The sequence below is a fragment of the Odontesthes bonariensis genome, chromosome 4 (genome assembly GCF_027942865.1).
Source record: "Odontesthes bonariensis isolate fOdoBon6 chromosome 4, fOdoBon6.hap1, whole genome shotgun sequence".
Lineage (NCBI taxonomy): Eukaryota > Metazoa > Chordata > Actinopteri > Atheriniformes > Atherinopsidae > Odontesthes > Odontesthes bonariensis.
In genome coordinates, this window is record NC_134509.1 from 10,695,278 (window position 1) to 10,721,731 (window position 26,454).

The 26,454-nt window shown below is 39.8% G+C and overlaps 2 protein-coding genes across 5 annotated transcripts in view; one reads left to right on the forward strand and one right to left on the reverse strand.

Annotated features, from left to right (window-relative positions):
• prss12 (serine protease 12) overlaps positions 1-5,060 on the reverse strand; it is a 26,373-nt gene extending 21,313 nt beyond the window's left edge. The window contains exons 1-5 of one of the 3 annotated variants that reach the window (XM_075462922.1): positions 5,031-5,060; positions 3,023-3,322; positions 1,455-1,593; positions 379-551; positions 73-232 (exon numbers count right to left, since the gene is read on the reverse strand). In XM_075462922.1, the coding sequence (XP_075319037.1) occupies positions 73-232; positions 379-551; positions 1,455-1,593; positions 3,023-3,269 (719 nt within the window). In that variant the 5' untranslated portion in view covers positions 3,270-3,322; positions 5,031-5,060. Of the gene's footprint in view, positions 1-72; positions 233-378; positions 552-1,454; positions 1,594-3,022; positions 3,615-4,283; positions 4,345-5,030 lie in introns of those variants that run through there. The other 2 variants (XM_075462921.1, XM_075462920.1) reach the window with 2 other exon arrangements.
• On the forward strand, positions 3,145-15,627 carry mettl14 (methyltransferase 14, N6-adenosine-methyltransferase non-catalytic subunit). Of its 2 annotated transcripts, none has more exons than XM_075462924.1 (11): positions 3,145-3,316; positions 5,178-5,266; positions 5,586-5,673; positions 6,906-6,983; positions 9,457-9,544; positions 9,637-9,727; positions 9,882-10,023; positions 10,438-10,530; positions 12,922-13,038; positions 14,772-14,982; positions 15,113-15,627. In XM_075462924.1, the coding sequence occupies exons 1-11, from the start codon at positions 3,275-3,277 to the stop codon at positions 15,415-15,417; spliced, it is 1,344 nt and encodes a 447-aa protein (XP_075319039.1). In that variant the 5' UTR covers positions 3,145-3,274; the 3' UTR covers positions 15,418-15,627. The 2 variants fall into 2 exon arrangements, with proteins under 2 accessions (XP_075319039.1, XP_075319038.1); XM_075462923.1 differs by lacking the exon at positions 3,145-3,316 and adding an exon at positions 4,397-4,884.
• Positions 15,628-26,454: the final 10,827 nt, after the last annotated feature.

A 26,454-nucleotide genomic window follows, 5' to 3' on the forward strand; every position in this document is an offset into this window, starting at 1 on the left:
ATTAATATTAAAAATTAAGAATAATATATCTTTGTGAGTGAGTGTGTGTGTGTTCGTGGTATGTCTTTTCACCTCAACCCCAGCTGTCGACACACCACCTCTGCATCACTGTCGTCCCATTGGTCATCACATATGGAACCCCACTGCCCTGCATGGAAAACTTCAACTGTGCCCTCTGACTCCGAGCGACCTCCCACCAGCCGTATAGGAAGCGTCATGACTGCTGTGGAAACTTTTTTTCCCATTTTGAATTACATACCGAGAGCATTTCTTTAGTGCTGTAAAACTGTAGAAGGTTGGCAAACTGATCTGATTTTATCATATTCATGCAAATCTCGATCCATCAACCTCAAATAATTCCCCATTTGGCTGGCCTACCTTGCTGTTGGGTGCAGGTGACAGCTGCAGCCAGAGAACACTCCTCTCCATTAGAGGTAGTTTTGCGACACTGGAGCAGGTCTGGCTCTTCTCCCTGGCAATGGACTGCCATCCAATGGAGCTTGGCCATGCCTGGATAAAACAGGGGAACTGCACGGGCATGACCTGACATACTGGAAGCAGAACAAAAAACATGTTAACTACTTATACTAATGAAAATTAAGTTTGGTTCTAAACTCATATCAAAATATATATGTATATATATATATATATATATATATGTATACATGTCTGTTTGCTCATGAGCCTAAAATGCAGGGCCAATGCAACAGTTTAACAACCAACAGCTTTCAATAATCGACCATGTGAAAGTCATCAAGAAGGATTCCAGCTGACATATGGCTGAAATTGGCCCTATCTCCTTTTCGCAGTGGACTTTCATTGACTCCTGTGTCGATGTGCACATGCTGATTTGAATATAGACAGGCGTGTGTTCATGTCATAAGGTGGGCCAGCACTGGTGTTAGTGACAGCATGTGTAGTAAGTGTACACAGTGACTCTGTTCTCTGGGGAAGGCAGAACTCTTTCTTAACTGACTACACCAGTCTTATGAACACTGTTGACATGTATGATCTGTCTACAGGCTCCCTTGAGAGCTCTTCCACCATGACTACATGCCAAAGTGAGAGCAAGAGACACATTTGCACACGTGTGTGAAGCAGAGACCAACTGGGGGAAAGAGTGAGCTAGTATCAACGTAAACAGCTGAGCTCTAAAGGCATTTAAATACCTCTGGCGAAGGAAGGGTTGGAATGCAAGGGTCATACAAGAAAAGTACAAAGACTTTGCAGAGAAAGGAGAATGTCTGGAGCATGTTGTGCACATCCCTGAAATCAACATCAAACTCTTCCATCTGTCAAACCTCTGTAAGCAGTTTCAGCTTGTGAAATTTTATGGCAGATGGTGGTTGCACTTGCACCTGCGTCTGAATATTTATGTGAAGAGGAGGAGGCGAAGAAAGAGTGACAAATAGTGCACATTAAGCACAAGTGTATGCATGTGTGCTCTCACTCACCCCTTGCCCAGCTGTTTGCAAACCACTGCAGCGTCTTCATCCCCCCAGTCATTGCTGCACACAGATCCCCAAACCCCTCCCAGGTACACCTCCACCCTGCCATCCAGTTTGGAGCGACCTTCTTGCAGGCGCACTGAGCCTGGAGTGGACGAAAAGACAATCAGAATAAGATAAAGACATGTCTGAAAATGTTGACAGCAATGTGTGAGTTAGAAAAAACAAGGCAAGTGTAGCAACTGGAGAAGAAAATAGGCAAATAGTGCAAATTTAGAAATTGAGAAACAAAAGCTTGGGGGAAAAGAGAAAAGGGAAGACAGACTGCTTTTGGGTTTGTAAAGATGGCACATAAAGCATATCGCTGTCTAAAAATGTAGCCAATTAAACAGTCTAATCTACTGTACTTCAAAAAGTACTCATTTATTTTCAGTTCACAACTTTGAACATATTTAATTTGTTTTACCAAATCACATCTGTTCTATAACAAAACCTTAGTAGTAACAAAAAAAAAGAAACAACAACTTTTGACTCTTTTATATATTGTTACACTTAAATATCTTCACAGCATTTATCCCCAAACACATGAGATGTCTTACTAAAGGGGAACCCTCTCCACTGCCCTACATGTTTATTCTACTGCTGTGTTAAAGACACTAGACACTATGACAAGGATTTGAATTGGAACCGAGCAACTGTGATAGCTGCATTTTTTTCCACACATAGTGCATGCTGTTTACACTGCCAGGGTACATATGTGTATATGAAGAGTTGGGTGGTTGCCTGTGTGCATGTTCATGCTGACACGCACACACCCATAAATAGTTTTATGCACAGGTGGAGGGAGGTCTATCTCATGCTGCTATCAGTATCTGAACTTACACTGGAGAACACCCACTCAGCGTCTGCCCTCTTTTTGCAAAAGCCAGGAAATACAGAAACCATACTCAACACCCAACTGAAAGACATGCAGTCATTCAAATATCTTCAATAACTGTCTTAATATAAATATTATTGAATGAATAACTGGGAATAATCCATCCACACAATGTTGATATACACCAAGACTAAAAATACAGCAGGCTGCCATGCTTGTGCCAGATGGAAATCACACACTATTTCCTGTCACCAGTCTTACAAAGTTAATCTCTGAGTAATCCAGAGATGCAAGGCTTACTGTGTATCCTGTTTTAATTACCTGGCATCAATTTACTCTTTTATGCAGCTTAAACCTGTTTTGCAGCTAATGCCTGTGCAGTCTTGTCGGCACACTTCTTGTTTGCCATCACATCAAGTCACACTTGAGAAACAGAAGGTGTGTCCCTTAAAGTTCAGAGCTCCTGTAAAAAACATCTGTAGACTCCTCTCAGTTCATCATCAGCCCAAATTATTAACAAGACTGCATGATAAGACCTACTTTCTGTTGTAGTTGCATTGAATTTTTAATGATCTCTCTGTTCATTTGGGAATTTGAGCTTGAGTCGGTCCATAATATTATTCGTCATCTTGTACAGATTAGCAATTTATTTTCCCACAAAAAGCCATTCTAACTTCAGGCAGGCCTGCATGTTTACCTTGTTTACAGTCGCAGTACCCCCAGTCTACTCTGCCTTTGTGATTCCTGAAAAAGCACCAGGGTCGGATCCTGCCGTCGGGGTTGCGGCAATGATTGTGCTCCCCTATTCCTTTGCCCGGATAGCGCTCCCTGAATCCGGCCACTTCGGTCCAGTTCATGCACCGGGTTCCGGACTCGGTGACGTCTATGGCTCCCCGGTAGAACTCGTCTTTCCCACGGCTTCGGACGCAGTCGGTGAACGGCATGATGAATGAAGGGACGCTGCTGGAATTACAGCCGCTCGCAGCCACAAGTACGGCTAAAAAGGCAAAAAAAGCCCCATTCATGTTAGATGCGTGACTGTGAGCCGCTGATAACGGTCAAAAGTAATTAACTCATCAGCTGACGCTTTCCAGTCATCCACTCAGCCTCATCGCTTGGCAGTGGGACTGGAGTGAGATGGAAAACGACGCAGATCGATGGAACTCCTTGTGCGTATGTGGGCTGATGGGCAGGCAGCCCTCCGACTAAAATTCATTATCATTATTGCAGTTATAGCATAACCACGCTACACGTCGTATCATTTAACTGTAAACAAACGTGACCCCGAATGGCAGCAGTGCCATTTTGATGTAGAAACATTTTTCTATGGGTGTTTATTTTTCTTTCTTTTTTTTTAAGCCCACGTTTTAAAATTTGGTGATATTATGTGGGCTGTACACGATGTGTGTGAGCTTTATCCTGATATCAAACAGAACTGTGGACTTTGCAGTGCGGATATAAAGGTTTGGACCCAGGCAACGATGCAGGAGTCCATTACCCAGTAGACCACATAAAGAATAATGGCACCATGTTGATAATAAAAAAAGTTAGTTCAGTTAATATAGTTAAAATACATTCCTTTCTTCTTACATTATTGTACATTTTTGCTTTGATTGCGCAAATACAAAATATCAATCGAGGCCTATTTTTGTTTATCTTTATGGATCTTCTACTAGTTAGGATAGCAGTTAGTTAAAAAGAGGCTTTTCTTTGACATACCATGTCCTTGACCAATCTACCAGGTCTGTGTTGATTGGGGACAGCAGAGTGGGCCTTATGTACGTAAGTGGCTGATCATGCATTCTGCATTTTGGCGGAAAACAATACGAAATTCATATCTACATATCAATAAATGCGTACCCTGTGTGTATGACAAACGCATACAATTTGTGACATCGATTTCATCGTGTCTTTGAGCGTGTCAGACTACTAAAGAGCAGAATACAGATAGAACAAACCGTGGACAAAGCGACCCCAAGTGTCTGTTTACTTCATGACCGCTCCGAGGCTTGGTATTATTTTGATTGGAAGAGCAATATGGAAACGTCAAACAAAAGCGTCGTGACTAATGACATCATCATCAGGCGACAAGTCATTCCAATTGTTACACTTTGGTGTCAAACCGGCGTACGCCGCTATTCGGATATGCGGAGCTTTCTTTCATTAGTTTTTTCCCTCGGTTCTGTAGTTGACTCGGTCCTATTGCTTCTCAATAGCTTACCTGCTCATCCTGAGCAACTAAGGTTATCGTGGATGTAAAAGCTCTTGTGTAATCTACCCATACTATGGTTAATTTAGTGGACACAACTCAACAATTAAAGCCTGAGTATACTGGTGGGAAAAACGAGCGCACCCATTGTGATTTTTAGCGGCTATCTCGATAAAGCTGTTTGTTGCAACCGCTCGGTGCTACAAGATTCATGTGAAATTGTGGTGTGCAAAAACAATCACGTTTTTTTTAACCACTTATAATTAACTAATACCAGAGAGGAAATGAATAGCAGGCTTCAAGAGATTCGTGAGAGACAAAAACTTAGGAGGCAGCTGCTAGCTCAACAGGCAAGTACACATTCAACCCCCAGTTGTTAGCATGTTGCTATATATCAAATCCACCAGTCACAGCTGCAGGGGAACTAAATGCATATGTTGTATGGAAAACACAACCTTGGGGTTAAAAAGAAATAATAACTTTAATGGGTGCTTACCTACCAAGCTGACCTAGCAAACATTTGCACTGGTGCAAGTACAGTTATACACGCTAGTGAGTGAAGCAATACATACAGCGATATGATTTGTATCTAAGCAAATATTTTGTCATGGTTTGCATGTACATTTTTGTCATCTAATTATAGCTGGGAGCTGAGAGCGCAGACAGTATCGGAGCGGTCCTTCACAGTAAAGATGAACTGAAAGAGATAGAAGAGACTAGAGAAACATGCAGGTAAGATAAAAATCCTTCCACACAAACAATGCGGAAACAGTTAGTACACAGAAAAAAAAGGTGTAATTGAAAGTTGATCAGTGATATAATTCAGTATGTTTGCAATGTTTCCAAATACAGGCCCAACATTTCAGCCTCGGATGTCTGTGAAAGCATTTTCTCTTAGTTCTTAGTATTTAGCACTTAATTTTGGCTTAAAAATACTTTGAAAAACATTTATCTCGAGTTTGTCTAGTTTGGCCTAATCGTGATCCGTGCCGGCTGCAGATTATTGTGCTGCTGGTGTAGAAATCAGTTGAAATATATTTTGGTTTTGCAGGGCTTCATATGATAGCACAGCTCCCCCTTCCAAAAAGAAGCCACAAACCGAGGGAGAGGACACAGAGGAAGATGTGGAAGAACAAAAAGTGAGTCTAATCATTTCCTGAGTGTATGGGCATCATCAGTTGACACAATCTAAAGAAGACTGGAAAATAATAAATATTTGTAACATTAAACCTATTTAAAACACTTTTAAGCATATGTTACAGATTGATTTTCAACTACAACAATTGTTTGAGGAATGATTTATGTGGGGACACTGTAGGACAAGCAATTCCTTATGGAGGTGGCTCCACTCCCTCAGGGAATGGTGATTAACCTCTTGCCGTTTGATCATTTTTTTTGAAGCAGTCCGAAGAACAGGCATAATTATCATTATATTACTAGATGTAAAGACTGGCCAGATGTGAGCTGCCTTAACAACTGAATTTCCCCACTGTGGGATCAATAAAGTTGATCTAATCGGATCTAAGATGGTGTCTGCTTTAGGTTGTAGTTTGTACCACATAATGTAGACCCAACCAAAAATTCAATTAAACTTTTATGATGAACAAAATAAACCAAACTGAATTTTACTTGAGCTTTTTTTCATTTGTAATTTGATTGATTTGTTTATTTTTTAATAATAAATAGAGCCATGTGTAGTCAGTTTATAAAGATAGATCACATGACTAACGCATGTGTCGTCTGTCTCTGCAGACAGGCTATTCATGTATTATGTTTTGCAGTCTATTCTTGCAGATTTGACAGCTGGCCATGCTGGTTTTCAAACAACTTCTTTATTCAATCGCGTACCCGTGTGTTCAGTGCCTCAGGGTTGCTGCAGGCTTAGTTTAAAGTTCAATGACACGAGGATTCTTTCAACCAACTAATGGTCTGCAGTGTTTTCACGTCACCATTCAGTATTGGTTCAGTTTGCCAGTTTTCATTCAGGAGCCTAAGCTGAGGTAGCGCTAAAAAAATGACTTTCGGTGCTACCCGTGAAAACATCCAAAAAAAAGTAGATTCAATTTGAGTGCAGTTGTGCAGTACCACCTTATTGAAAACGGCTAGATATCTTCTCTCACTCTTAACCTTCCTGCCTAATATTTTAAATAAACTTTATGTAATTACTTCTATCCTTAAGAATTAGTTATCAGTTTATTTGTTTCTGTGAGAAGGATTTTCATGATTAGTCTAATTCTTTTACATATTCAATCAATTCTTCTATGATCAAATTGGTAGCACTTCCGTGGTAGCACAAACAACCATGGAAGCGGTGCCTTTTATAGGCAAAAATATAATTTTTTTGTGTGTTTTGTCTGTTTGTTTGTGTTAGGATGAGGTGGAAGTGCAGCAGCCTGATGAGAGCAACCCATATGAGGAAGTGTATAAAGATTCCAGTACTTTCCTCAAGGTTTGAAAGCTTTCTGTTCCACACACATTCATCATTTTTCTGTTTAAACGCTCTCATACTCGTAATCCACCGATTGTGAAATTCTGGGCAGATACCGTTGTTGGGCAAGGTAATCCAGGGCAGGTTTATTTGGGAAGGATATTATTATTGGATCTTATACAAGACCAGTCAAAGTGCTTTGCATGAAACATTAAAAGCATTACCGCAGCGTACAGAAGAATGATCAAAAGTACATTAAAACAAACTTAAAAAGAGTAAAAGAAAATAAATAAAAACAGAAAAGGCTGAAATAGAATAAGAATAAAAAGTTACAGTGTGAGGAATTAACCATTGTTCCGATAAAAGGAGGCAGCATATACAACAGTTTTTAACCTTGATTTAAAACAGCTGAGAGTTTCAGCAGACTTATGCTGGTGACGGATATTTTTGCCGGAACCATTTATTTTCTCTTTGAGGCCAATGAACGGAGCAAATATGTCTTCTAGTTTTAAATGATTTCAGCTCTTCGTCACACTATGTTTGAATGAGCGCAAATTATTTCCAACAAATGTAGAAAAAAATCTTTCTTTGTTTGGACTTTTCACATAAAACAGATCTGTGTTTTTAAAAATAAAAAAAAGAAAAGAAGAATTCAAAACACTTTTTATACCGTTGAACTATTGCAAAATCAATGACTTATCATGACCCAACCTTTTTGTAGAATTCTTTGTGCTTTACAACATGAAATGGGAATAAATCTTGTCAGTTGTACAAGCACAACAAAACTGAATTATGCTGGTTATTGCCTTGCTTGATGTTTTTTCTATTTCGCGATTGGCCAATTGCAGTTCACAAACCGGATATTTGCCACTCGTGATTAGTTTATTTAGGAAATATGCACGTCACCAGCAATAACATTTCGGTGCCATGTGATGATTTGGTTAGTCTCAGTTCACTTGAATCAGGAAGGTTTTTATTTATTTTTTTTACCAAACAATTTCCTTGAAAACAACCGACAGAGGATTTTTATAACGTCTCGCAGCCACATGAGGTGGGAATTAGGTCAGACATGATGTACCATCCATGCCAAGAGCTCGTGATTCTGACGTCAGGGTTTCTGAGATTAGGTGCAGGAAGTTCCGTCTCTCTGAAAGGTTCCTGCATTAGTTCTGACTTGCTGAACTTGTGTATAACTTTTGGGTATTTCAGGTAATGAACCAATGAGCGGATTCACTGATTAACAGAGCGTAAAATCACATTATTTAAGGTCACAAAACCTCTTCATCTGATTATTTCACACAAAGTTGGTAGGCAAAAAGAAAAAGGTAGCAGGCACATGCACAGTGCAAGCTGCCCTGTCAGTGTGGCTGGTGTGGGCCAATAATGTGGATATTTATTTAGATACACCCAGTTTTATCAAACTAAAAGGAAACGTCCTCCTCAGACAGAGGTCAGAATACCATTCAGACGATGCTTTAAAGAATGAATAAACTCAGTTGTTTTTAATAGAATGTAGTAGAATGTTCTGTCGAATAGAACAACTTTTGTTGAAATCTCAGTTTTAGCGGAATTACAAAATGTTCCAGATGTCTATGGTGAGCAGATGATTTGGAGCAGTGTGAAAATGTTTCAAAGTTAAAAACTGGGAGTAAAAACAATTAAAAACAAAACCATACCGTCAAAATAAAAATATTGTTTTGTTACAATCAGATATTCTTCACACGAGTGCTGAGCATACTTCCGTCGTTGGCAAAACTGAGATAAGCAAGCCTCATTTTAGCTGAACTGAATGTTGAAGGACAAGTTTTGGTTTTGCAGGTCGACTCTGTGCTTCACAAATCTTGGGCGTAGTCACGGGAATGTCACAAAGAAAGTCAGATGATTCATCTGGCATTAAACTCTCAATGACGCTGTCTTGTAGTTTTATCAAGATGAGTTAATTGTGGCTGAGCCTGATGTTCAATTCTGTGTTGTTCAACTAGTCATGCATCTACCTGAAGGTTGTGATGATATAACGTTTGGAAATGTAACTTCTTTTCTAATACTGTTCTTAGCCATGAAGGCATGGCACAGTACCGTGACAGCAAACGGCGCAAATACACAAAAGTTATCTTTTTCTTCTTAGAAAGCAAGTTAAGTCAATTTTAGATGCAACTCCTGCACCGACGATCCATCTGGATAACCGTGGCTTTGACCACTGCTGTGGATATAGGTTTGATAGAAATGCAACAGGGTGTTGCTTAATAAATAAGAAATAGGGCCCATGTCTCTGGTTATTAAAAAAAAAAAGAATACTTTTTGATTTTTTTTTTTTTTCTTTTTTATCATTGATGTGGCCTCTCTACCCTGACACACTTTATTGTTTCTGTGAGTCTACGTTTTTGAATGTTGCAATTTTCAAAAGTAACTGCATTAAATTTCTATGTATGTTCTTGTCTTTTTTTTAAATTAGCCTTTGTCCTTCTTCTCTCTTCCTCTTTTCGTTCCCTCTCAGGGTACCCAGAGTTTGAACCCTCATAATGACTACTGCCAGCATTTTGTGGACACAGGGCACAGGCCACAGAACTTCATCAGAGATGTTGGTGAGTGTATGCTTGCTTTTGTGAGTGTTCCCAATCACGTGTATGCAGGCTTTGTGCATGTGCATCTCTGACCTCTTTCCTCTGTGTTTAAGGCTTGGCCGACCGATTTGAAGAATACCCTAAACTCAGAGAGTTGATCCGACTAAAAGATGAACTCATATCCAGCACCAACATTCCTCCCATGTATGTTAAAAGATGACGTGAATATTAATATTTGCCTGATTGTCAGTTTAATTAAACATTGCTTGATTTAAGGCACTGTCGTTGATGTCTAGTCGGCATCAGCATTTCTGAGAAGAGCTGGCTCTGCTTGAGGCGTTTATGTGTCTGTGTTAAGGTACCTCCAAGCTGATCCAGAGCACTTTGACCTGCGAGATTTGAAGTGCCAATTTGACGTGATTCTGCTTGAGCCTCCCCTAGAGGAATACTACAGAGAGTCTGGCATCAGCCACACTGAACGGTTCTGGACCTGGGATGACGTATGTATGCATGCATCTTTAGATGGCTTGCATTTAGCACTCGTATGTTAAAAAATACGAAATGTACTTAGGAGTGGCTTGGAGTGTCATGTTCATCAAAACAAAGAAAGATAACCAGTAATGTGTTGAAGTAAGAAATGAATGTATCAGTTATATATATATATATATCTTTCTAAAACAAACCAAAGCTAAATTAACATAGTTTTGTGAGTGATGTAAAGGACCTGTAACCCACGGGCACACGCAAAGATCCAGAATGATCCCACTGATGTGCAAATGTTGAAAAGCAGCCCAAAAGCTTCGCATTCGAGAAAAAAGGTCACTGTACCAATTTGAGAATTGTATGTTTACTATGTATGAAGCATCCCTTAAAGCATTTTTTTTTCACAATTCTCTACTTTCTTACTGTTGTAGATCATGAGACTGGAAATTGAGGAGATCTCCGCCATACGCTCCTTCGTCTTTCTCTGGTGCGGCTCTGGAGAAGGACTTGATTTGGGCAGAATGGTAACATAATCTAAGTAATTTCAAAGCCCAGACCACAATAAACCAGCCAGATGTATCGAGTACTAATTATGTCTGTTGGATTTCTGTGTATTTGATACCCGAGTTAGATAACAAGCGTGTATGTTGTGATAGCCTCACGTGTGCCTTTGTGTTCGTACCGTAACTCTTCACGGCGTATGTAAGGCCTTCATCTATTACGTGTCGTTTCGTGCCAAGTAAGCAGACCTATAAAGAGTTTTGTTATTTTTGTTACATGTAGATATTTTTTACTCTGACGTACGTTGTCTTTGAGCTTATCAGCAGCACTGAGTCACAGCCTCGCCCTGCGGTTTAAAAATAACATTTGATTGTTCCCATCACCTGTTTTGTCTCATGTTTGAGACACAAGGACACGGGAGCAACTTTTACAAGTTTACATTGTAAAAGGTTATTAACATGACATTATTTAAAGCACCAAAACAAATGTCGGATCTTTGTGATGTCTGCAGTGGCTTTTCGGCTGTTCTCTGTTTTAGACGTAGCTGAGAAGCAACTGCAGACTATAATTACCCAGACAAACTGGCATACGGAACCTGGGTGTCATCCTGGACTCCACCCTTTCATTTCGGTCCCACATCAAGAGTATCACTAAATCTGCCTTTTTTCACCTCAGAAACATCTCAAGACTCCGGCCCTCATTATCCGACTCAGTAACAGAGACCCTCATCCACTCATTTATCTCCTCCCGTCTGGACTACTGCAATGGTGTCCTGTCTGGGCTACCCAGTAATGGCCCTGTCACACTGTTGCGTATGAGAGAAGCGTATGAGTTGCGTATGAAAATTAATAATATAATTTTCATACGCACGAAAAGTCCTTGAAAATAAAGAATGACTAGCGTATGAGTAGCATATGAACTGCGCATGCCCAGCGTACGTTTCAACGCGCCTATATCAGCAGCCTTTCCACATTAATTTGCTCCATTATTGCAGTAGACGATGCGCTATCAACATCTCTCGAGACATTCATCTCGATCATGCCTCCCAAGAAGCAATCGTCGTTTGCCCGGGCCCTGGGCCGAGGAAAAGGCAAAAAAACACAAGAATCCTTCTCACCCAAACCTGCTGAAATGCCTGATGCACCTGCGGCTGATGAGTTACATGCTTCTGAGCGATCAAGTTCCACAACTCCTCCTCCTGACCGCTCCCGTGAATCGTCGGTTGCCTGCCGCCTCCATCTCCGCCCGTCTGGCGGAGATGGAGGCGGCAGACGGGCGGAGGCTATAAATACGCTAGCTGTACGGTACACCTTCATGCCAACATATGGCAATTTATGTCCAGCGTTCTCGACCTATCAGGAAAGTACCTATATCGTACCTCTAGCGTATTCAGCGTATGCCTAGCGTATGCTTAGCGTATTAACCATACGCACAAAAGTTTTGAGCATGTTCAAAAATTTATTTCTGCCTCAGCGTATGTCAACGTATGCCAGCGTGCTTGAAACGTATACAACCTATGCCTAACGTTCCCCTGGCGTATGTCAGCGTATACCAGCGTATGAGTGATAATTTTCATACGCAACTCATATGTTTCTCTCATACGCAACAGTGTGACAGGGCCATAAGGCCCTTGACAGGTTGCAGTGTGTTCAAAACTCAGCTGCCAGGGTGCTAACTCACACCAAGCCCTGGCAGCACATCACCCCCATCCTAAAGCAACTTCACTGGCTCCCAGTCAAAGCATGCGTTACCTTTAAAATCCTTCTCTTGACCTACAAATCTCTCCACTCACTTGCACCTAAGTACATCTCTGATCTCCTCCACCCCTACTCCCAGTCACGGCTTCTGCGCTCCTCAGACAAGGACCTACTTTCCGTTCCTCGCACCAGACTAAAAACATGGAGATGGGGCCTTCTGTTCAACTGCCCCTACCCTATGGAACAATCTGCCACTTCACATCCGTTCTGCCCCCTCTCTACTACAGTTCAGAAAGAATCTAAAAACACATCTCTTCTCCATGTCCTATTCTTAAACCCACCCCTCCGCCCCCCCCCCCTTTTTTTTTCTCTTGTTAAGCGACCTTGGGTACCCTGAAAGGCGCTTTATAAGTCCAAGTAATTATTATTATTATTGTAAAACCAACAGTGCAATTAATACGTATATTACATGAGTACAACTGAAAGTACAACTATTGACAGTTTCGATTCTGCAGCACATTAGGGTATTGTCGGTCATTGGCTTAGAAAAAATGTATTTTGGATTGAATATACGTTATTTATTGATATATGAATGCAGCCATTTCAGATTATTTTTTAAAAAAAAAGTTCACCATTTAATAAGTGCCTTTTAAATTGAGTGCTTGGTTTCTCCTTGCAGTAAACACATCTGTCATTTTATTATATCCTGGATTATAGTGTCTGAGGAAGTGGGGCTTCAGGAGGTGTGAGGATATCTGTTGGATCAAGACCAACAAGAATAACCCAGGCAAGACCAAGGCACTGGACCCAAAAGCAGTGTTCCAGAGGACCAAGGTACACACAAAAAGAACCACCAGAAATGTATTCTAGACATTTATAGTGGTGTAAACCTTACGCAATATCATGAAATAATGATTGTTACAGATTTCACATATGATAAGTTAAGTTAAGTGACTTTATTTATACCCGGAGGTAGATTTGGTCCTCCGCTTTTAACCCATCCAGGTTGGCACCTGTTGACATAGATGCACAGGGTCACACACTCAAGAGACAGATGCCAACCTGGAGCGGTGGGCAGCCATGAAAGCAGCCGGGGAGCATGGGGGTACGGTGCCTTGCTCAAGGGCACCTCAGCCATGACAAGGAGGTGGACTGACACCCCTCCAGCTATCCGTTCCACCAAGCGAGAGTGGGAATCGAACCGCCAACCTTCCGGTTATTGGATGACCGACTCTGACCACTGTGCCTCCCCAATATGCCGCCCAATATGATGCAGTGATGAGGGAGCCGTTAGCAGACAAACCTACCCAAAGGTCTTAGCGTGGTGTTAGGTACCACATGCAGCCACAATAGCTTTGGTGGACATTGGCACTGATATGAGAATGCTGATCATTGATGACAGTGCTCCTCTTCCTGCTCTTGACGGGGGCATTGTTTTCTTCTCCACTTTTGTCGTTGTAGTGTAGTTAGCGGAAGTGTTTTTACTTTTTTCAATTATTTATCTTTTGATCTTGAGCCACAGGTTAAGTGCTTGCATTTATTTGCATTTTGTGTTGGTTTTTTTCCACTAATAATTCATAAACTTGTGACTTGAGTTGCAGGTTTAGCTTTAGTGAAAGGACTGACTGGATTTATTTTTTTTATTTAGAAAGAATTCAGTCATTTTTTTAATTATTTAGTTTAAATACATATTTACTAATGTCCAGCATGTTCTATTGTTTAAAAATTATTGACTGTTCAATGGAAAAGTTTTTTTATTTTTCTTGTTTTTAACTACGACAGCTTTTCTAAGACTTGAGCATGTTCTCTCTAGAACAGGAAGAAAAATAAGCTTAAACAAGTTTGTCATTTCTGCTCATGCCGGCTCTGTCTGTATTCTGTATCTCTTTCTTTGTATCTGAGTTTCACTGAAGGTGGAGCTCCAACGGCTTCTTTTACATTGCTACACATGCGCACACACACACGGATATCAGCGGTGAACCAGTTGAAAGTATTCATGACGCATCGCCTCAGGCTTACAGTTCATCAGCCAAACCACAAATATGGTGTAAAAACATTCTGGTTTCTGCTGAAAGACAGGAGAGACTTTTAGTCTCATACCCAACACATTTCAAGCATTTGTTTTTAAGAGTAACTGCAAAACGTTTCATTTATTGTACAGTTCTAATGCATAAATATGGTCATATATTAAAGATGTGTGACTCTGCGAAAAGGTGTACTTGGACTGTTTTTCAATTATCATTATACTTCTATTCAGTTGAGTTTATAAAGCATCAATTAAAAGTCATCTCAAGGCACTTTGTGGAGAATGTACCAAGTTCAACCCATGTCCAATCAATTACAGTCCAATTCAGTATTGAGTTCAATACAGTTGAATATAGTATGGTTTTATTGAATTGTGGCATAAAATTGCTATTCATATGACAATATTTATCTCTATTTTGTCTGGGGCAACATGTCTTTATGTAAAAAAGTTGTTGTTGTGACAGGCCTTTCTGTATATGCTACATCTAAACTGCTACCAATGTTAATTGCATCCATAGTGATGTAAAATGCTCTTGTTCCAGGAGCACTGCCTGATGGGAATCAAGGGAACGGTGCGCAGGAGTACGGATGGTGATTTCATCCATGCCAATGTGGATATCGACTTGATCATCACTGAGGAGCCCGAGATGGGGAATGTTGAGAAGCCTGTGGAGATCTTCCACATCATTGAGCACTTCTGTTTGGGCCGCAGGAGGCTGCACCTGTTTGGAAGAGACTCAACCATCCGACCGGGTGAGATGGATGCGCTCTTTCCATGAAAAACATAAATGAACCATGTCCATGGTTGCTTTCTTTTTCACTTTCTCTGTCTGGGCTTGTTTCTCAAGGAGCATGTTTTGTTTTGTTTGTTTCTCATTTGTAGGCTGGCTGACAGTTGGTCCCACTTTGACAAACACCAACTTTAACCCAGAGACCTATGCCTCACACTTTCCTTTTCCTGACACTCATCTATCTGGCTGCACGGAGGAAATAGAGAGGCTGCGGCCCAAATCGCCTGTTAAGCTGAAGTCGGATCGTGGTGGCGGAGCACCCAGAGGGGGACGTGGTGGGCCAAATGCTGGTAGAGGTGGAGACAGGGGCAGAGAAAGAAACAGACCAAACTTCCGAGGGGACAGAGGAGGGTTCAGGGGCAGGGGAGGGCCACATAGAGGGTTTCCACCTCGCTAAACCAACTTACACAAAGGTTGTTTTTAGTTTTTTTTTTTTGTTGTTGTCCTTTTAACACGCTTGTTATTGTTAAATAGCGGCTGTTGGGCATTTTGAACGTGTGATAAGTCTTTTTTTGTTTTTTTAAAACAATTTTGTTCTGTGAATATTTTTTTTTATGCATCTACATCTACAACTACTATTGCCAGAATAAATTTCCTTTGTATAATTTTTGTTTGTGTCTTGCCCTTTGTTATTAGCTCAAGTCTTTCCTTTGAATGCAGTTATGGAAATACTGTCCAACTGTAGAGCTCTAATATTTAAAGAGCTGGTGGTCAAAATTCAACGTGTAAAAACTAAGTGATTAAGTTAGTTTCTACAATTTATTTTTTTTGTATTGTTATTCCAAAATGTCAAATATAGTACGGTCTTACTTCTACAATAGCTCTTATTAAGATATTTGTCATCTTCAGCACGCATGTTGACTCCGCTCAAGCTGATTGGTTGTTTGCCTCTGTTCATGTACTTTCCGCATGGTCTTACTTCTACAATAGCTCTTATTAACATATTTGTCATCTTCGTCAGAGCAGCATGCATGTCGACTCCGCTCAAGCTGATTGGTTGTTTGCCTCTGTTCATGTACTTTCCACATGCTGTTGAGCATGTCTTTAGAGTGCCTAAAGGAAGGAGTGTTACTATTTAAGGAATGTTGCATGTACGGTTAAAATTGCTAAATCATTTTGTGTACACTGTGCGTGTACCTGCACCTGTTAATCATCCTTTAAAAAATATTTTAGCCTTCAACAGTGTACAATTACCACTATTGTTTGATTCCCAGGTATGGATCCAAGCCGTCCACATAATGAGTCTGATTCAGCTGATTAAGCATAATTAGAAGCTCAACTGCAGAGAAGAATTAAAACAAAATTGGCTTTAGCAGGAAGCAGGTTTTATTTCACATTTGGCCTAAGGTAACACCGTGGCTCAGTTTTGACAGAAAGACTTGCTCGCACAGCTGAAAACTTGTCAAGCGTTTGCAGGACACTTTTTTTTTTTTTTTTTTGTACCTAAGAATTTATGGTGAACAAAATGATGCACAGCAGTTCTTTTTATCAACTGACGAGTGCTATATCCATTAGGCCGTCGTAGCAGGGAAGTGACTGCTGTGCCTATTAAGGTATAAGCTATAAAACTAACTATGGTTACCCGTTTCCCAACGCTTCCTCCTTCACTATCAAACTGAACAATAAAACTTTTATCCATTTCAAACACTCTTCTTTTCTCGGGTAACAAATTGAACAGCCAGCAGTAACCCTAGATTGGGATGTTTCAAGTATATTTTAGAACTTGTCATTTCAATCATTTCAATAAATACATTTCCACAAGAATAATATCCATAGCCATAAAAGCGCAGGGCTGCATCCCACTTAGAGCAGGTTGTCCTTTGTCTTGTCAAAACTTATAAGACTTTAATACAAGTTTCTCATTATGGATGCTATTTGTACATCAGTCAAAGTTGCACCAAACTTAAGACATATTTTTAGTACTATTTTGCTGGCATTCTTTCTGTAAACTCAGATATAATAGTTTTCAACATATTTAACACTGGACAAAAGCAAAAAAAATATGCATCGCAGCATGCGCAAATCACAGCATCCAGCGTTTAATTCATAGTTGTTGATTATCCGTGTGTTTTCTATTATGTCTCTATGGACAGTGAAATAAAGTAATTATGAAATCACAGATGCAGAATTAATGTCATATCTTAACATTAATGACGTGTGAAAAACAGTCTTATCAAGCTAGAATTTTCAATTTTCTTAAGTCATTAATTTGGCAGAAGGCGTGATCATGCGACAGCACTGTGTGAGGAAACTTGGCAGTGTTCTCAGAAACAATAAGGAAAACGCCATAACGAGGATGTAATCTGAAACAATCAACTTCATTGTAAAAAGATACTTCGGACACAAGACAGTGTCATGCAAATAAACTTTCTCAGCATTCAGAAGTGATTACAAGGCAGTCTCAACAATTATGTAATCTGCAACAATAGACCAGACTATGCAGGTTGTTTTGTAATACACCTCACTATAAATTAAGTAAACACAACAACGCCAGTTTGCCATGTAACTTATTACTGGCTATTAATCCCCGTACTCATTCTAAAAATAAACATACAAATCGTATAAACATATTACAACAACAGATTTTTGCTGTGTAATAGCAGTAATAATGATAATAATAACATATACATTAGAACTAATAAAAATAATGATAGCACACTGTATAATTAAGAAAGGTCGAGCAACAACTTTTATATTCGATAAAAGTCTAATTTGATTTCTTGCAACCTCTTGAATACGTTTTGTTACTTTCATGTTTGAAAAAAAAATGTTTTTCATAATTCACCCTGGACCACCAACAAGTGATCATAGACTGTCTTTTGTGCCCTTGACTTTGTAACAAGCCACTTGTGACAGAAAATAACGTTTTGACTGAAAAGATCAAATCTAAACGTCTGACTGGTGAGATTGATCGAGAATGAAGTTACATCGATGGATTATTTGATAACTGCCAATAAATTAGTGCATTTAAACATCAATCCTAATTTAATTTCTATTTGAATTAAATAGCAATGCCCGAATGACTGTAAATTAGCAAAGCATTTTATCTGTATTTTCATTCATCGGTTACTGCCTAATTCCTCTGTCTGAATCGTCTCTTTTTCCGCTGTGCTGGTAGATCGTTCTGTCTTTGTAGTTACAGTACATTAGTCTCCTCTCCTCAGCAGAGGGAAGGAGGGGACAGACGTGAAGTTCTCCCACGCGTTTGATCTTTTGTGTCATTCATGGATGCCACAACATAGACACAACCTAACTCTCAAAGCCTTTCATGAATTGTGTGCCTTTTGTTTTGACAAGCTCGCTAAAAATACAAAGAGCATTGTTTCGAGATAAAAAATAAAGAAAAAAATAATCCAGAGAAAAGACCAGAAAACAAAAGCCAAAGAAAATAAACTGGAAGAAAGAGCATCGTTGTGATCCACATGAGAAATGGAATCTATGACTTTTACACATTTGACTAGAAAGCACACAGCTGTCCATCCTCTATCAGTAGAAAAGCTGCTTGAATTTGATCATCTTCAGCTTTTTTTTTCTGTTACAGCAATGATAGCATATTGTTATTATTCTCATCCTTAGAGTCTGCGTGCATGTCAGTCGTCATGTGGAAATGTTTTTTTTTTTTAAACATCCATTGTACCAGAGACTGCTGCTGTCAGCATCACAAACAGGCAAAATTATAGTGACAAACCTTGAAAGGGGTGCAGCTGAGATTAAAACAACAGCTGAGTGAGTCGCGGGTGTGGCCACTTCCACAGTACAGGCTCGTGTGATCCCATCACAACAGCGTCTGCTTTTTAGTGTACAAAGACCAAAAGAATGCAGTTGTTTTGAACATTAATATGTTAGACAAACACTACTTCTTATTTTTTTTTCACAATGGTCGACAATTTTTGAAAGATTTTTTCATTCTCCAGCAGACATGGCTACGTAAAGATCTTCTGGGGCACAAGCCCCCAGTCACCTTAATCAATTATTTTGAGGTTGAAGACCTGCTTCTCATAAACGTATAGACAGAATGCTACATGAACATCTCTTCACGACGTCCACTACTGCGCCTACTGCCATATAGCTGGAGCTGAAAAAAAAACTGGTAAAACCTAGAAGTGTAGGCTCGTGATATAAATCTTTATGAAAAAAAAATCCACCGAATAGTAACACCGTCAAATGTTTAAGGCCTAAAAGTAGTACTCTGAATTTACAGAAAACAAGTTTTCATCTCACCTTCTTTGTTCTGACACTTCATTCAACGCCCTCTGTTCCTCCAGCATCCTCCTCCTCTGTTTATTAACACCAAAGAAAAAGGAGAATTCAATTAACCGTAGCCTCCGTTAACTGATATGATTTTCAGCATGATTTCAGTGTGTTTGCTGAGTTATTGTGTGTGTTTTTGTGGAATCCCAGTGAATGTGGGTGAAACAGTTACTGCCTTCCCATTGTAACCATCTCTCTGTCCAGCTTCTATCCTGGCTTTTCGTGCTCACTTTTCTGCTCCCCCCTCTCCGTCATCCTGTCTGCTCGTGTGCTCTCAACAAAAATTCAAACATTAAAAACAAAATTTAAAGTCTAATCTGAGGTTGTGAACTGATTTATAACATTAATGTTAGCTTGTTATAGGAAATGCAGTCAGGAGTCAGGTTGTGTTTTGAATTTACTCCCTCATCTGAAATTGGTTGTCTACTTTAAAAAGAAGAGAATTGTATCACCCTCTATTGGAAAACCGATTATTCAAGCGAATGAGGGTTTAATCCAACGCTCCAAAACTCACTGTCTACTTTGTAGCCCAACTTTACAAAGATAAAAGATGTTGTGACAGTTCTTGATAGAAGTGCATCACAATCTCGTAAGGCAATTGTGCAAGCAGTACAGGCAGAACTAAAGAGTCCGTTTTAACCATCCATCACCATCAGCTTTGAGTCTAGCTTGCTGCCAAGTTTACTTCTTACTTTATTTGGCCTGTCTGTTTTAGCACGTAGCAGTCAAATATTCTCTGTCACAAATTTTTCCTGAATCGTCTACTTCTCTGCTACAAGCGCAGACGTGTACACTGTCGCACAAAATGCCCAGTGCTCCACTAAAAGACAGCAACAGTTTCACCTCAGCTTCTAATTAATCTGCAATGCTTGATATTGTGGAGTTATGAAAAATAACTCTCTCAAATGATTCCAAACTGCCTGCATGTTAAAACTCCTGTTGTGAGTTTTTACTGCGGAACAGCTGCTCAGTACTGAGGCACGTAGACCCAGTTTAAAGGGTCTGGTGTCACCTATGGCTACAAGATCTCCTACCTCTGAGTATGTTCACGTCAAAAGAAAAGATTAAGACACTTGTCAGCCATAACAATTTAAACATGCACATTCATAAGTCATGTGTCATGTGAAGCTGACACACAGCTGATTTATAAGCTGGAGCTTTTGTAGTAAAGTCCGTCATTGTTTCAAGTAACATTTTTTCATTGAATACTTTTTTGTTTATTGTTTATTTAATCATTACAATGCTTTTCATTTTCCAGACATAAATCAAGAGCAAGCAAAGAGTAATCATCAGGCTGACAATCACCCTTTTCATATAATCACAGACTTTAGTGCAGCAATTACCATATCAACAAGCTGACCTACCGCAACTCTCAGGTTAACTTGGCCTTCACCCACTTCAATGTGGGCTCCTCATGATAGATTAGATGATATGTGAGCAAACAAAAATGAATGAATGAATGAAAAAAGAAAACAACTAATTCTCAAAGCAATGGGTTGGTGTGAACTGAGGACAACTCCTCTCAGACTTTTGCTTCCAGCTTTAATGATTATTCAAAAGTGCTACTAACATGGTGCACATGTTATAAAATTTGGGAAGATCATGACAAGCCAAAACCACACTAAAAGAGTACGGTACATTTTTACCATTGTAAAGTGGCCTGTTGCACTTTCAACTTGCTTTAGGCCATGCTTTTTGAGTTGATTTGGGGAATTATTGAGGGCAAAATAAAATGTCATACCTACTGGGCACAGCTTTTCTATGTTGGTTGAAAGCTGATTAAGTGCTTGATAATTACAACCAATTACAATCAACTATCCCCTTATGTGTCTTTTCAAATAAAAATAACTATCTTAGTCTAGACATAAACTGTACATAAATGATAATATTTGAGATTTGTTTGTGGTATTTGACTGTTCAACTTCAACAAATGTTCAGATTAGTTGAAGGAGATTTCTATATCTTCCTTAGAGCCATGCAGGAGCCACAATCTCATACAAACTTCTGCTGTATTACAGCCGAAAGCCAAGATACGTACAACCACGCTTTACCATTGTTGTGGTTTATGCTGCAACAGAGGAACAAATAACGATATTTTTAGGGGTCTGCAATTTCCATTTTCCAGTTTTCTTCTATTTGAAGAAGATGCACTCCAAATGGGAATACACAGAGCTTGGGGGTGGTGGACAAATCACAAGATGTGGGTTGGGGCTGACAACAGCGAGAGCAATCTGATATGAACTACAGGCTTATGTTTAACAGCAGAACAACATAGTTGCGACAACATACATTTCGTCTTCTGCTCGCTCATGAGTTGTGCTTTCCCCTCCTACAACAAGACGTAGGAGGGGAACTCACGAGAAACAAACGTCCCTCAAGCGTAGTCCGTACTGTTTTACAGTAGACTAGATTGTGCATTTTCTTGATCATGCTTACAGTTAACAACCTGTCTTTGTTTTATTATGCCACCATAGAAATACTTTATGCTCTTTGTATTCAATAAATACCTTTAACAATAGTGTTAAAGCCATCTGTTTAAAGTCTTATGAAACCTTTTGATGGCACAGCCTACAACCTTTGTCCTTTGAAGGAGGAAGTTGGAAATCTTTTTCTTAAATACTGACATGTCACATTAGAATGGGGAACTTTTACAGAGTGTTGTTTCCCATCCTCTGATTAAAAAACATGTTTGACTACATTACACTGAAAAACGTCTGACTGCCAATGGCAAACAGATCTTTATCTTTTCTTTTTTGGTTCTTTGGACTTGATAGACTAGACAAAAGATTATCAATGACTAAGACATAACATCTCAGATGTAATACAAACAGGCAAAACAAAAAGGAATCTATAAAGATCAATTACTTTCACGTACAGTTTTTTTTTACAACATCTTAAGCGGTAACTCTTCAGATCTTTTGCAGAATGAAAGACTCCAATCAAAATAATACAAATATATATAAAAAGCACAATTTTGTCATTATATTCCTCTTACATAAGCCTTATTCTGTTTTTGTTTTTTTAATTCTGACATTTCTACTTTCCTGGGGATTACAAAAGACACAAAAATTACAAAAAGAAATTCACGAAACACTGCATGAGACCAATTTTTGTTAATGGAACTCATGGACATATTCATTAGCAGTATTCAAGTTTTCTAGCAACCTGTTGCTTTTTTCTTATCATAACTTTTTGTTTTAATTGGAATTGTACGAATGGGACTAATTTAGATTTCAATTATCTTAATTTAATTCGATTGTTATTATATTATTGAATTGGATTATCATTGGTTTGAATTGGACTGTGTCTTTAAAGTACCTTGAGATGACATTTGTTGGGATTTGGCACAATATAGATAAACTTGACTTCAACTCAATCATATTTCCCTCTATACGCTTGAGACAATACTGAACATCAGAACAAAATATTTTTACTGCAAGCTCAGAGAACACATTTGGAATGGCAAAAGCATAGATTAGTGTATCCAGTGTAACTACAGTAAAAAGTACTAAATAAGCAAGAAAGAAAGAAAGGAGGAGATATTCCCTCTTTCTCATATTCATACCAAAGGAACCAAAGACGCTCATGGTTCAGACAACTCTGCTTGTAGGTTCTTTTTAGCTCCCTCCTTGTATTGCTATAGTTTTACCAGCACTTCAAAATATGACAAGCAGTTTCAACAGTGGGAGTAATAGTAGTAATTATTGCAGTAGTAGTGGTTACTCCAGAGCTCATAAGCAATGGTACAAGGGCTTGAAACAGTATTAACAGTATCCGCTTTAGAAATAATGATGACAGTGTTGGTTGATCTACTAGAATTGGAAGTATTGTTTGTGATACTGGCTGTGGTACTTTTTGAAATAGAACATTATTTTTCCACCACAAACAAATAATACTACTTTAAAGTTAAAAAAAATCCCCCGCAACATTTACAAAGAATGGGTGATGAAAATGATTCTAGGTTAGGAACAGGACGGAAAACAATTTAAGAGATCATACTACAAACATGCACAAGTAACAGGAGCAATATTATGGCAAAGTGGAACTGAATATTTCGGGAAAACTCCCATTAATGTACTATGGGAACTTAAAGGCTCACAAGTAAGATCACACTTAACTTAAGATAATTTCAGTTTCAAAATATCCAGCAGCAACAAAATATCACATGAATAAAGGAAACAAAAAAAGGGCAGAAGCTATGTGGCCATATCTGCCATGGGAGCATGACGGCAGATAAAAGTATACTTAATGCGGTGCAGGACAAAGGTGAGAACAGAGTTGGTGACCGTACAACTGTCTGCACAAAGGCCAAAACAAAAGTTAAACGTATATAACAGCTGCACTCCGCTGTCTCTCTGCTCTAAATTTGATCATTTATCAATTACATCCTTCGAAGTCAGCTGGCAGACTGCACTCTTTTTCACTATTATCTATTGTACTCTGAAATCTCTTCCTGGTTTGGTCAGTTTATGTCATGCTGTCTGCTGCGGGAAGGTTGATGCACAGTTCTAAACACATATATAACTATACATGTCTTTTTAAAAAAATAATTTTTAACCCCTTGTCCTGTCCAGCATTATGGCAGCAGAATTGTAATCTGAATACCGTTAATGCCAAACACATTTGCTATGCCGGCCCGAGGGAAGCTTTATGAATGTAAAGCGCCGTGTATACTCTCGCAGCAGTGTGTCGCAGTGAGCTTGTCGCAGACATGACGCAGTTATTTTTGATTTATGCCCACTTTTGAAGCGCTATGCCACGCCACAACGCAAGAGGGACAATCACGAACAAGCTAGGATTGTGGGTGTGGTGGGTGGCGTCTTTCTCTTCCGGTTACGGAGGTCATTCAACAACAATGGCGACTGGACGAATGCGCACTTTGATTGAGATGCAGCTGATCGATCTAGAAATAAAAGAAATATTGCTACTACTGGAGCTGGCAGAGAGGCGAAAGAATCGTCACGGTTAGCGTCACCATTAGCCAGTTAGCAAACCGGAAAAACGCATAGTGTAGAGCGGATGTAGAGTTGACCAATCAGAGGCCTCCTTTCTCTCCTCCCTGCGGCGATGTCTGCGGCACTGTCTGCGGTGAGTTACAATTTTGAGGAGGTGCACCAGAGTGTCTGCGTTAACTGCGACACACACGCAGACAACCTGGTTTCCGACCATAAACCGCCCTTAAGCCTGATTTATACTCGGAAACCAGGTCGTCTGCGTGTGTGTCGCAGTTAACGCAGACATGCCCCCCCCCTACGCAGACACTACGCAGACACTCTGGTGCACCTCCTCAAAATTGTAACTCACCGCAGACAGTGCCGCAGACATCGCCGCAGGAGGAGAGAAAGGAGGCCTCTGATTGGTCAACTCTACATCCGCTCTACACTATGCGTATTTCCGGTTTGCTAACCGGCTGACGCTAACCGTGCTAACCGTGCTAACCGTGCTAACCGTGACGATTCTTTCCCTCTCTGCCAGCTCCAGTAGTAGCAATATTTCTTCTATTTCTAGATCGATCAGCTGCATCTCAATCAAAGTGCGCATTCGTCCAGTCGCCATTGTTGTTGAATGACCTCCGTAACCGTAACACTCACAATCCTAGCTTGTTCGTGATTGTCCCTCTTGCATTGTGGCGTGGGATTAACATAGCGCAGACAGCGCTTCAAGGCATAAATCAAAAATAACTGCGTTGTGTCTGCGACAAGCTCACTGCGACACACTGCTGCGAAGTATACACGAGCCTTTAAGCCTGATTTATACTCGGAAACCAGGTCGTCTGCGTGTGTGTCGCAGTTAACGCAGACATGCCCCCCCCCCCCTTACGCAGACACTACGCAGACACTCTGGTGCACCTCCTCAAAATTGTAACTCACCGCAGAGACAGTGCCGCAGAAATCGCCGCAGGGAGGAGAGAAAGGAGGCCTCTGATTGGTCAACTCTACATCCGCTCTACACTATGCGTATTTCTGGTTTGCTAACCGGCTAATGGTGACGCTAACCGTGACGATTCTTTTGCCTCTCTGCCAGCTCCAGTAGTAGCAATATTTCTTCTATTTCTAGATCGATCAGCTGCATCTCAATCAAAGTGCGCATTCGTCCAGTCGCCATTGTTGTTGAATGACCTCCGTAACCGTAACACCCACAATCCTAGCTTGTTCGTGATTGTCCCTCTTGCGTTGTGGCCAGGGTCGTAACCAGGATTTTTCAAATACCGAGGTCAAATATTGCGATAAATCTTATTTGACAAAAAAAAAACATCCTAATATGTTGACTTTTTAAAATACAGTTTGGAAATGTGAATCAACAGAGGTAAATCACAAGTCCATCAAGGAGGTGAATATGTAGGTGAACAAGTTTATTATAACAATGTGATCACAAAAGTAGAGTATTTGAGTGAGTGAGTGAGACTCAGTTCTTCCCCTTTCTTCCTCTACTGACTCTCTCTCTTCAACTCCCTCATTCTCATCCTCTCCTGTGTCATCTGTTTTAAAATATCCTCATCAGCATCACCATTAATATTATTGTTATTATTAATATTCCATTATTATTATTATTACTATTGTCACCATCATCACCATGCATGTGCATGACCCACTAAAAGGTCAAATGAATGAGTTGGGTTATTGGTCTAACCAATGTGCAAAATTTTAGACACCATTTGCAATAAAATCCAAATGGTTCATTTGGAAAAATGCAATCATTTTACCTAAGTAACTGGTTGAATCCACCCACTAAATTAACATCGTAGAATGTGCCAAACAGACCACAAGATGTTGGCTGTATTTTAGATGTATAGTCTCAATTCAATCCATTCACTCAACACAGAGAAGACATAGGTATCATGCTGGGCCTGACAACTAGCTAAATGCTGGTAAAACTTGGCTTCATAATGCACCATGAGCAGCACAACTAACCTCAAGATTGTGTCATATGAGGGAGTACACGGGGTATTTCATTCTGTTATTTTGCCCCGTGTGCATCATCAATTGTTTTAAGTAAAATGAAAAATATAAGTTTCTGACCCAGTTCCTATTAGTCTGCTTTATTTACATGTAGGAAGCCATATAGCACTGAACAAAACTGTAGCTAGTGAGGCTGAATGACCACTAGCCACAGTTGGCACAAAACTGTCAAGCCCTGATTAAAAAAAAAAAAAGTTAGCTTAACAGCCCAAGCCGTGTCACGA

Coding starts and splice junctions, on each gene's coding strand:
- mettl14 (XM_075462923.1), top strand. CDS start 4,819: ATGAATAGCAGGCTTCAAGAGATTCGTGAGAGACAAAAACTTAGGAGG. Junction 5,267..5,585: donor GAGACTAGAGAAACATGCAG/GTAAGATAAAAA, acceptor TTGGTTTTGCAG/GGCTTCATATGATAGCACAG. Junction 9,728..9,881: donor AGCACCAACATTCCTCCCAT/GTATGTTAAAAG, acceptor GTCTGTGTTAAG/GTACCTCCAAGCTGATCCAG.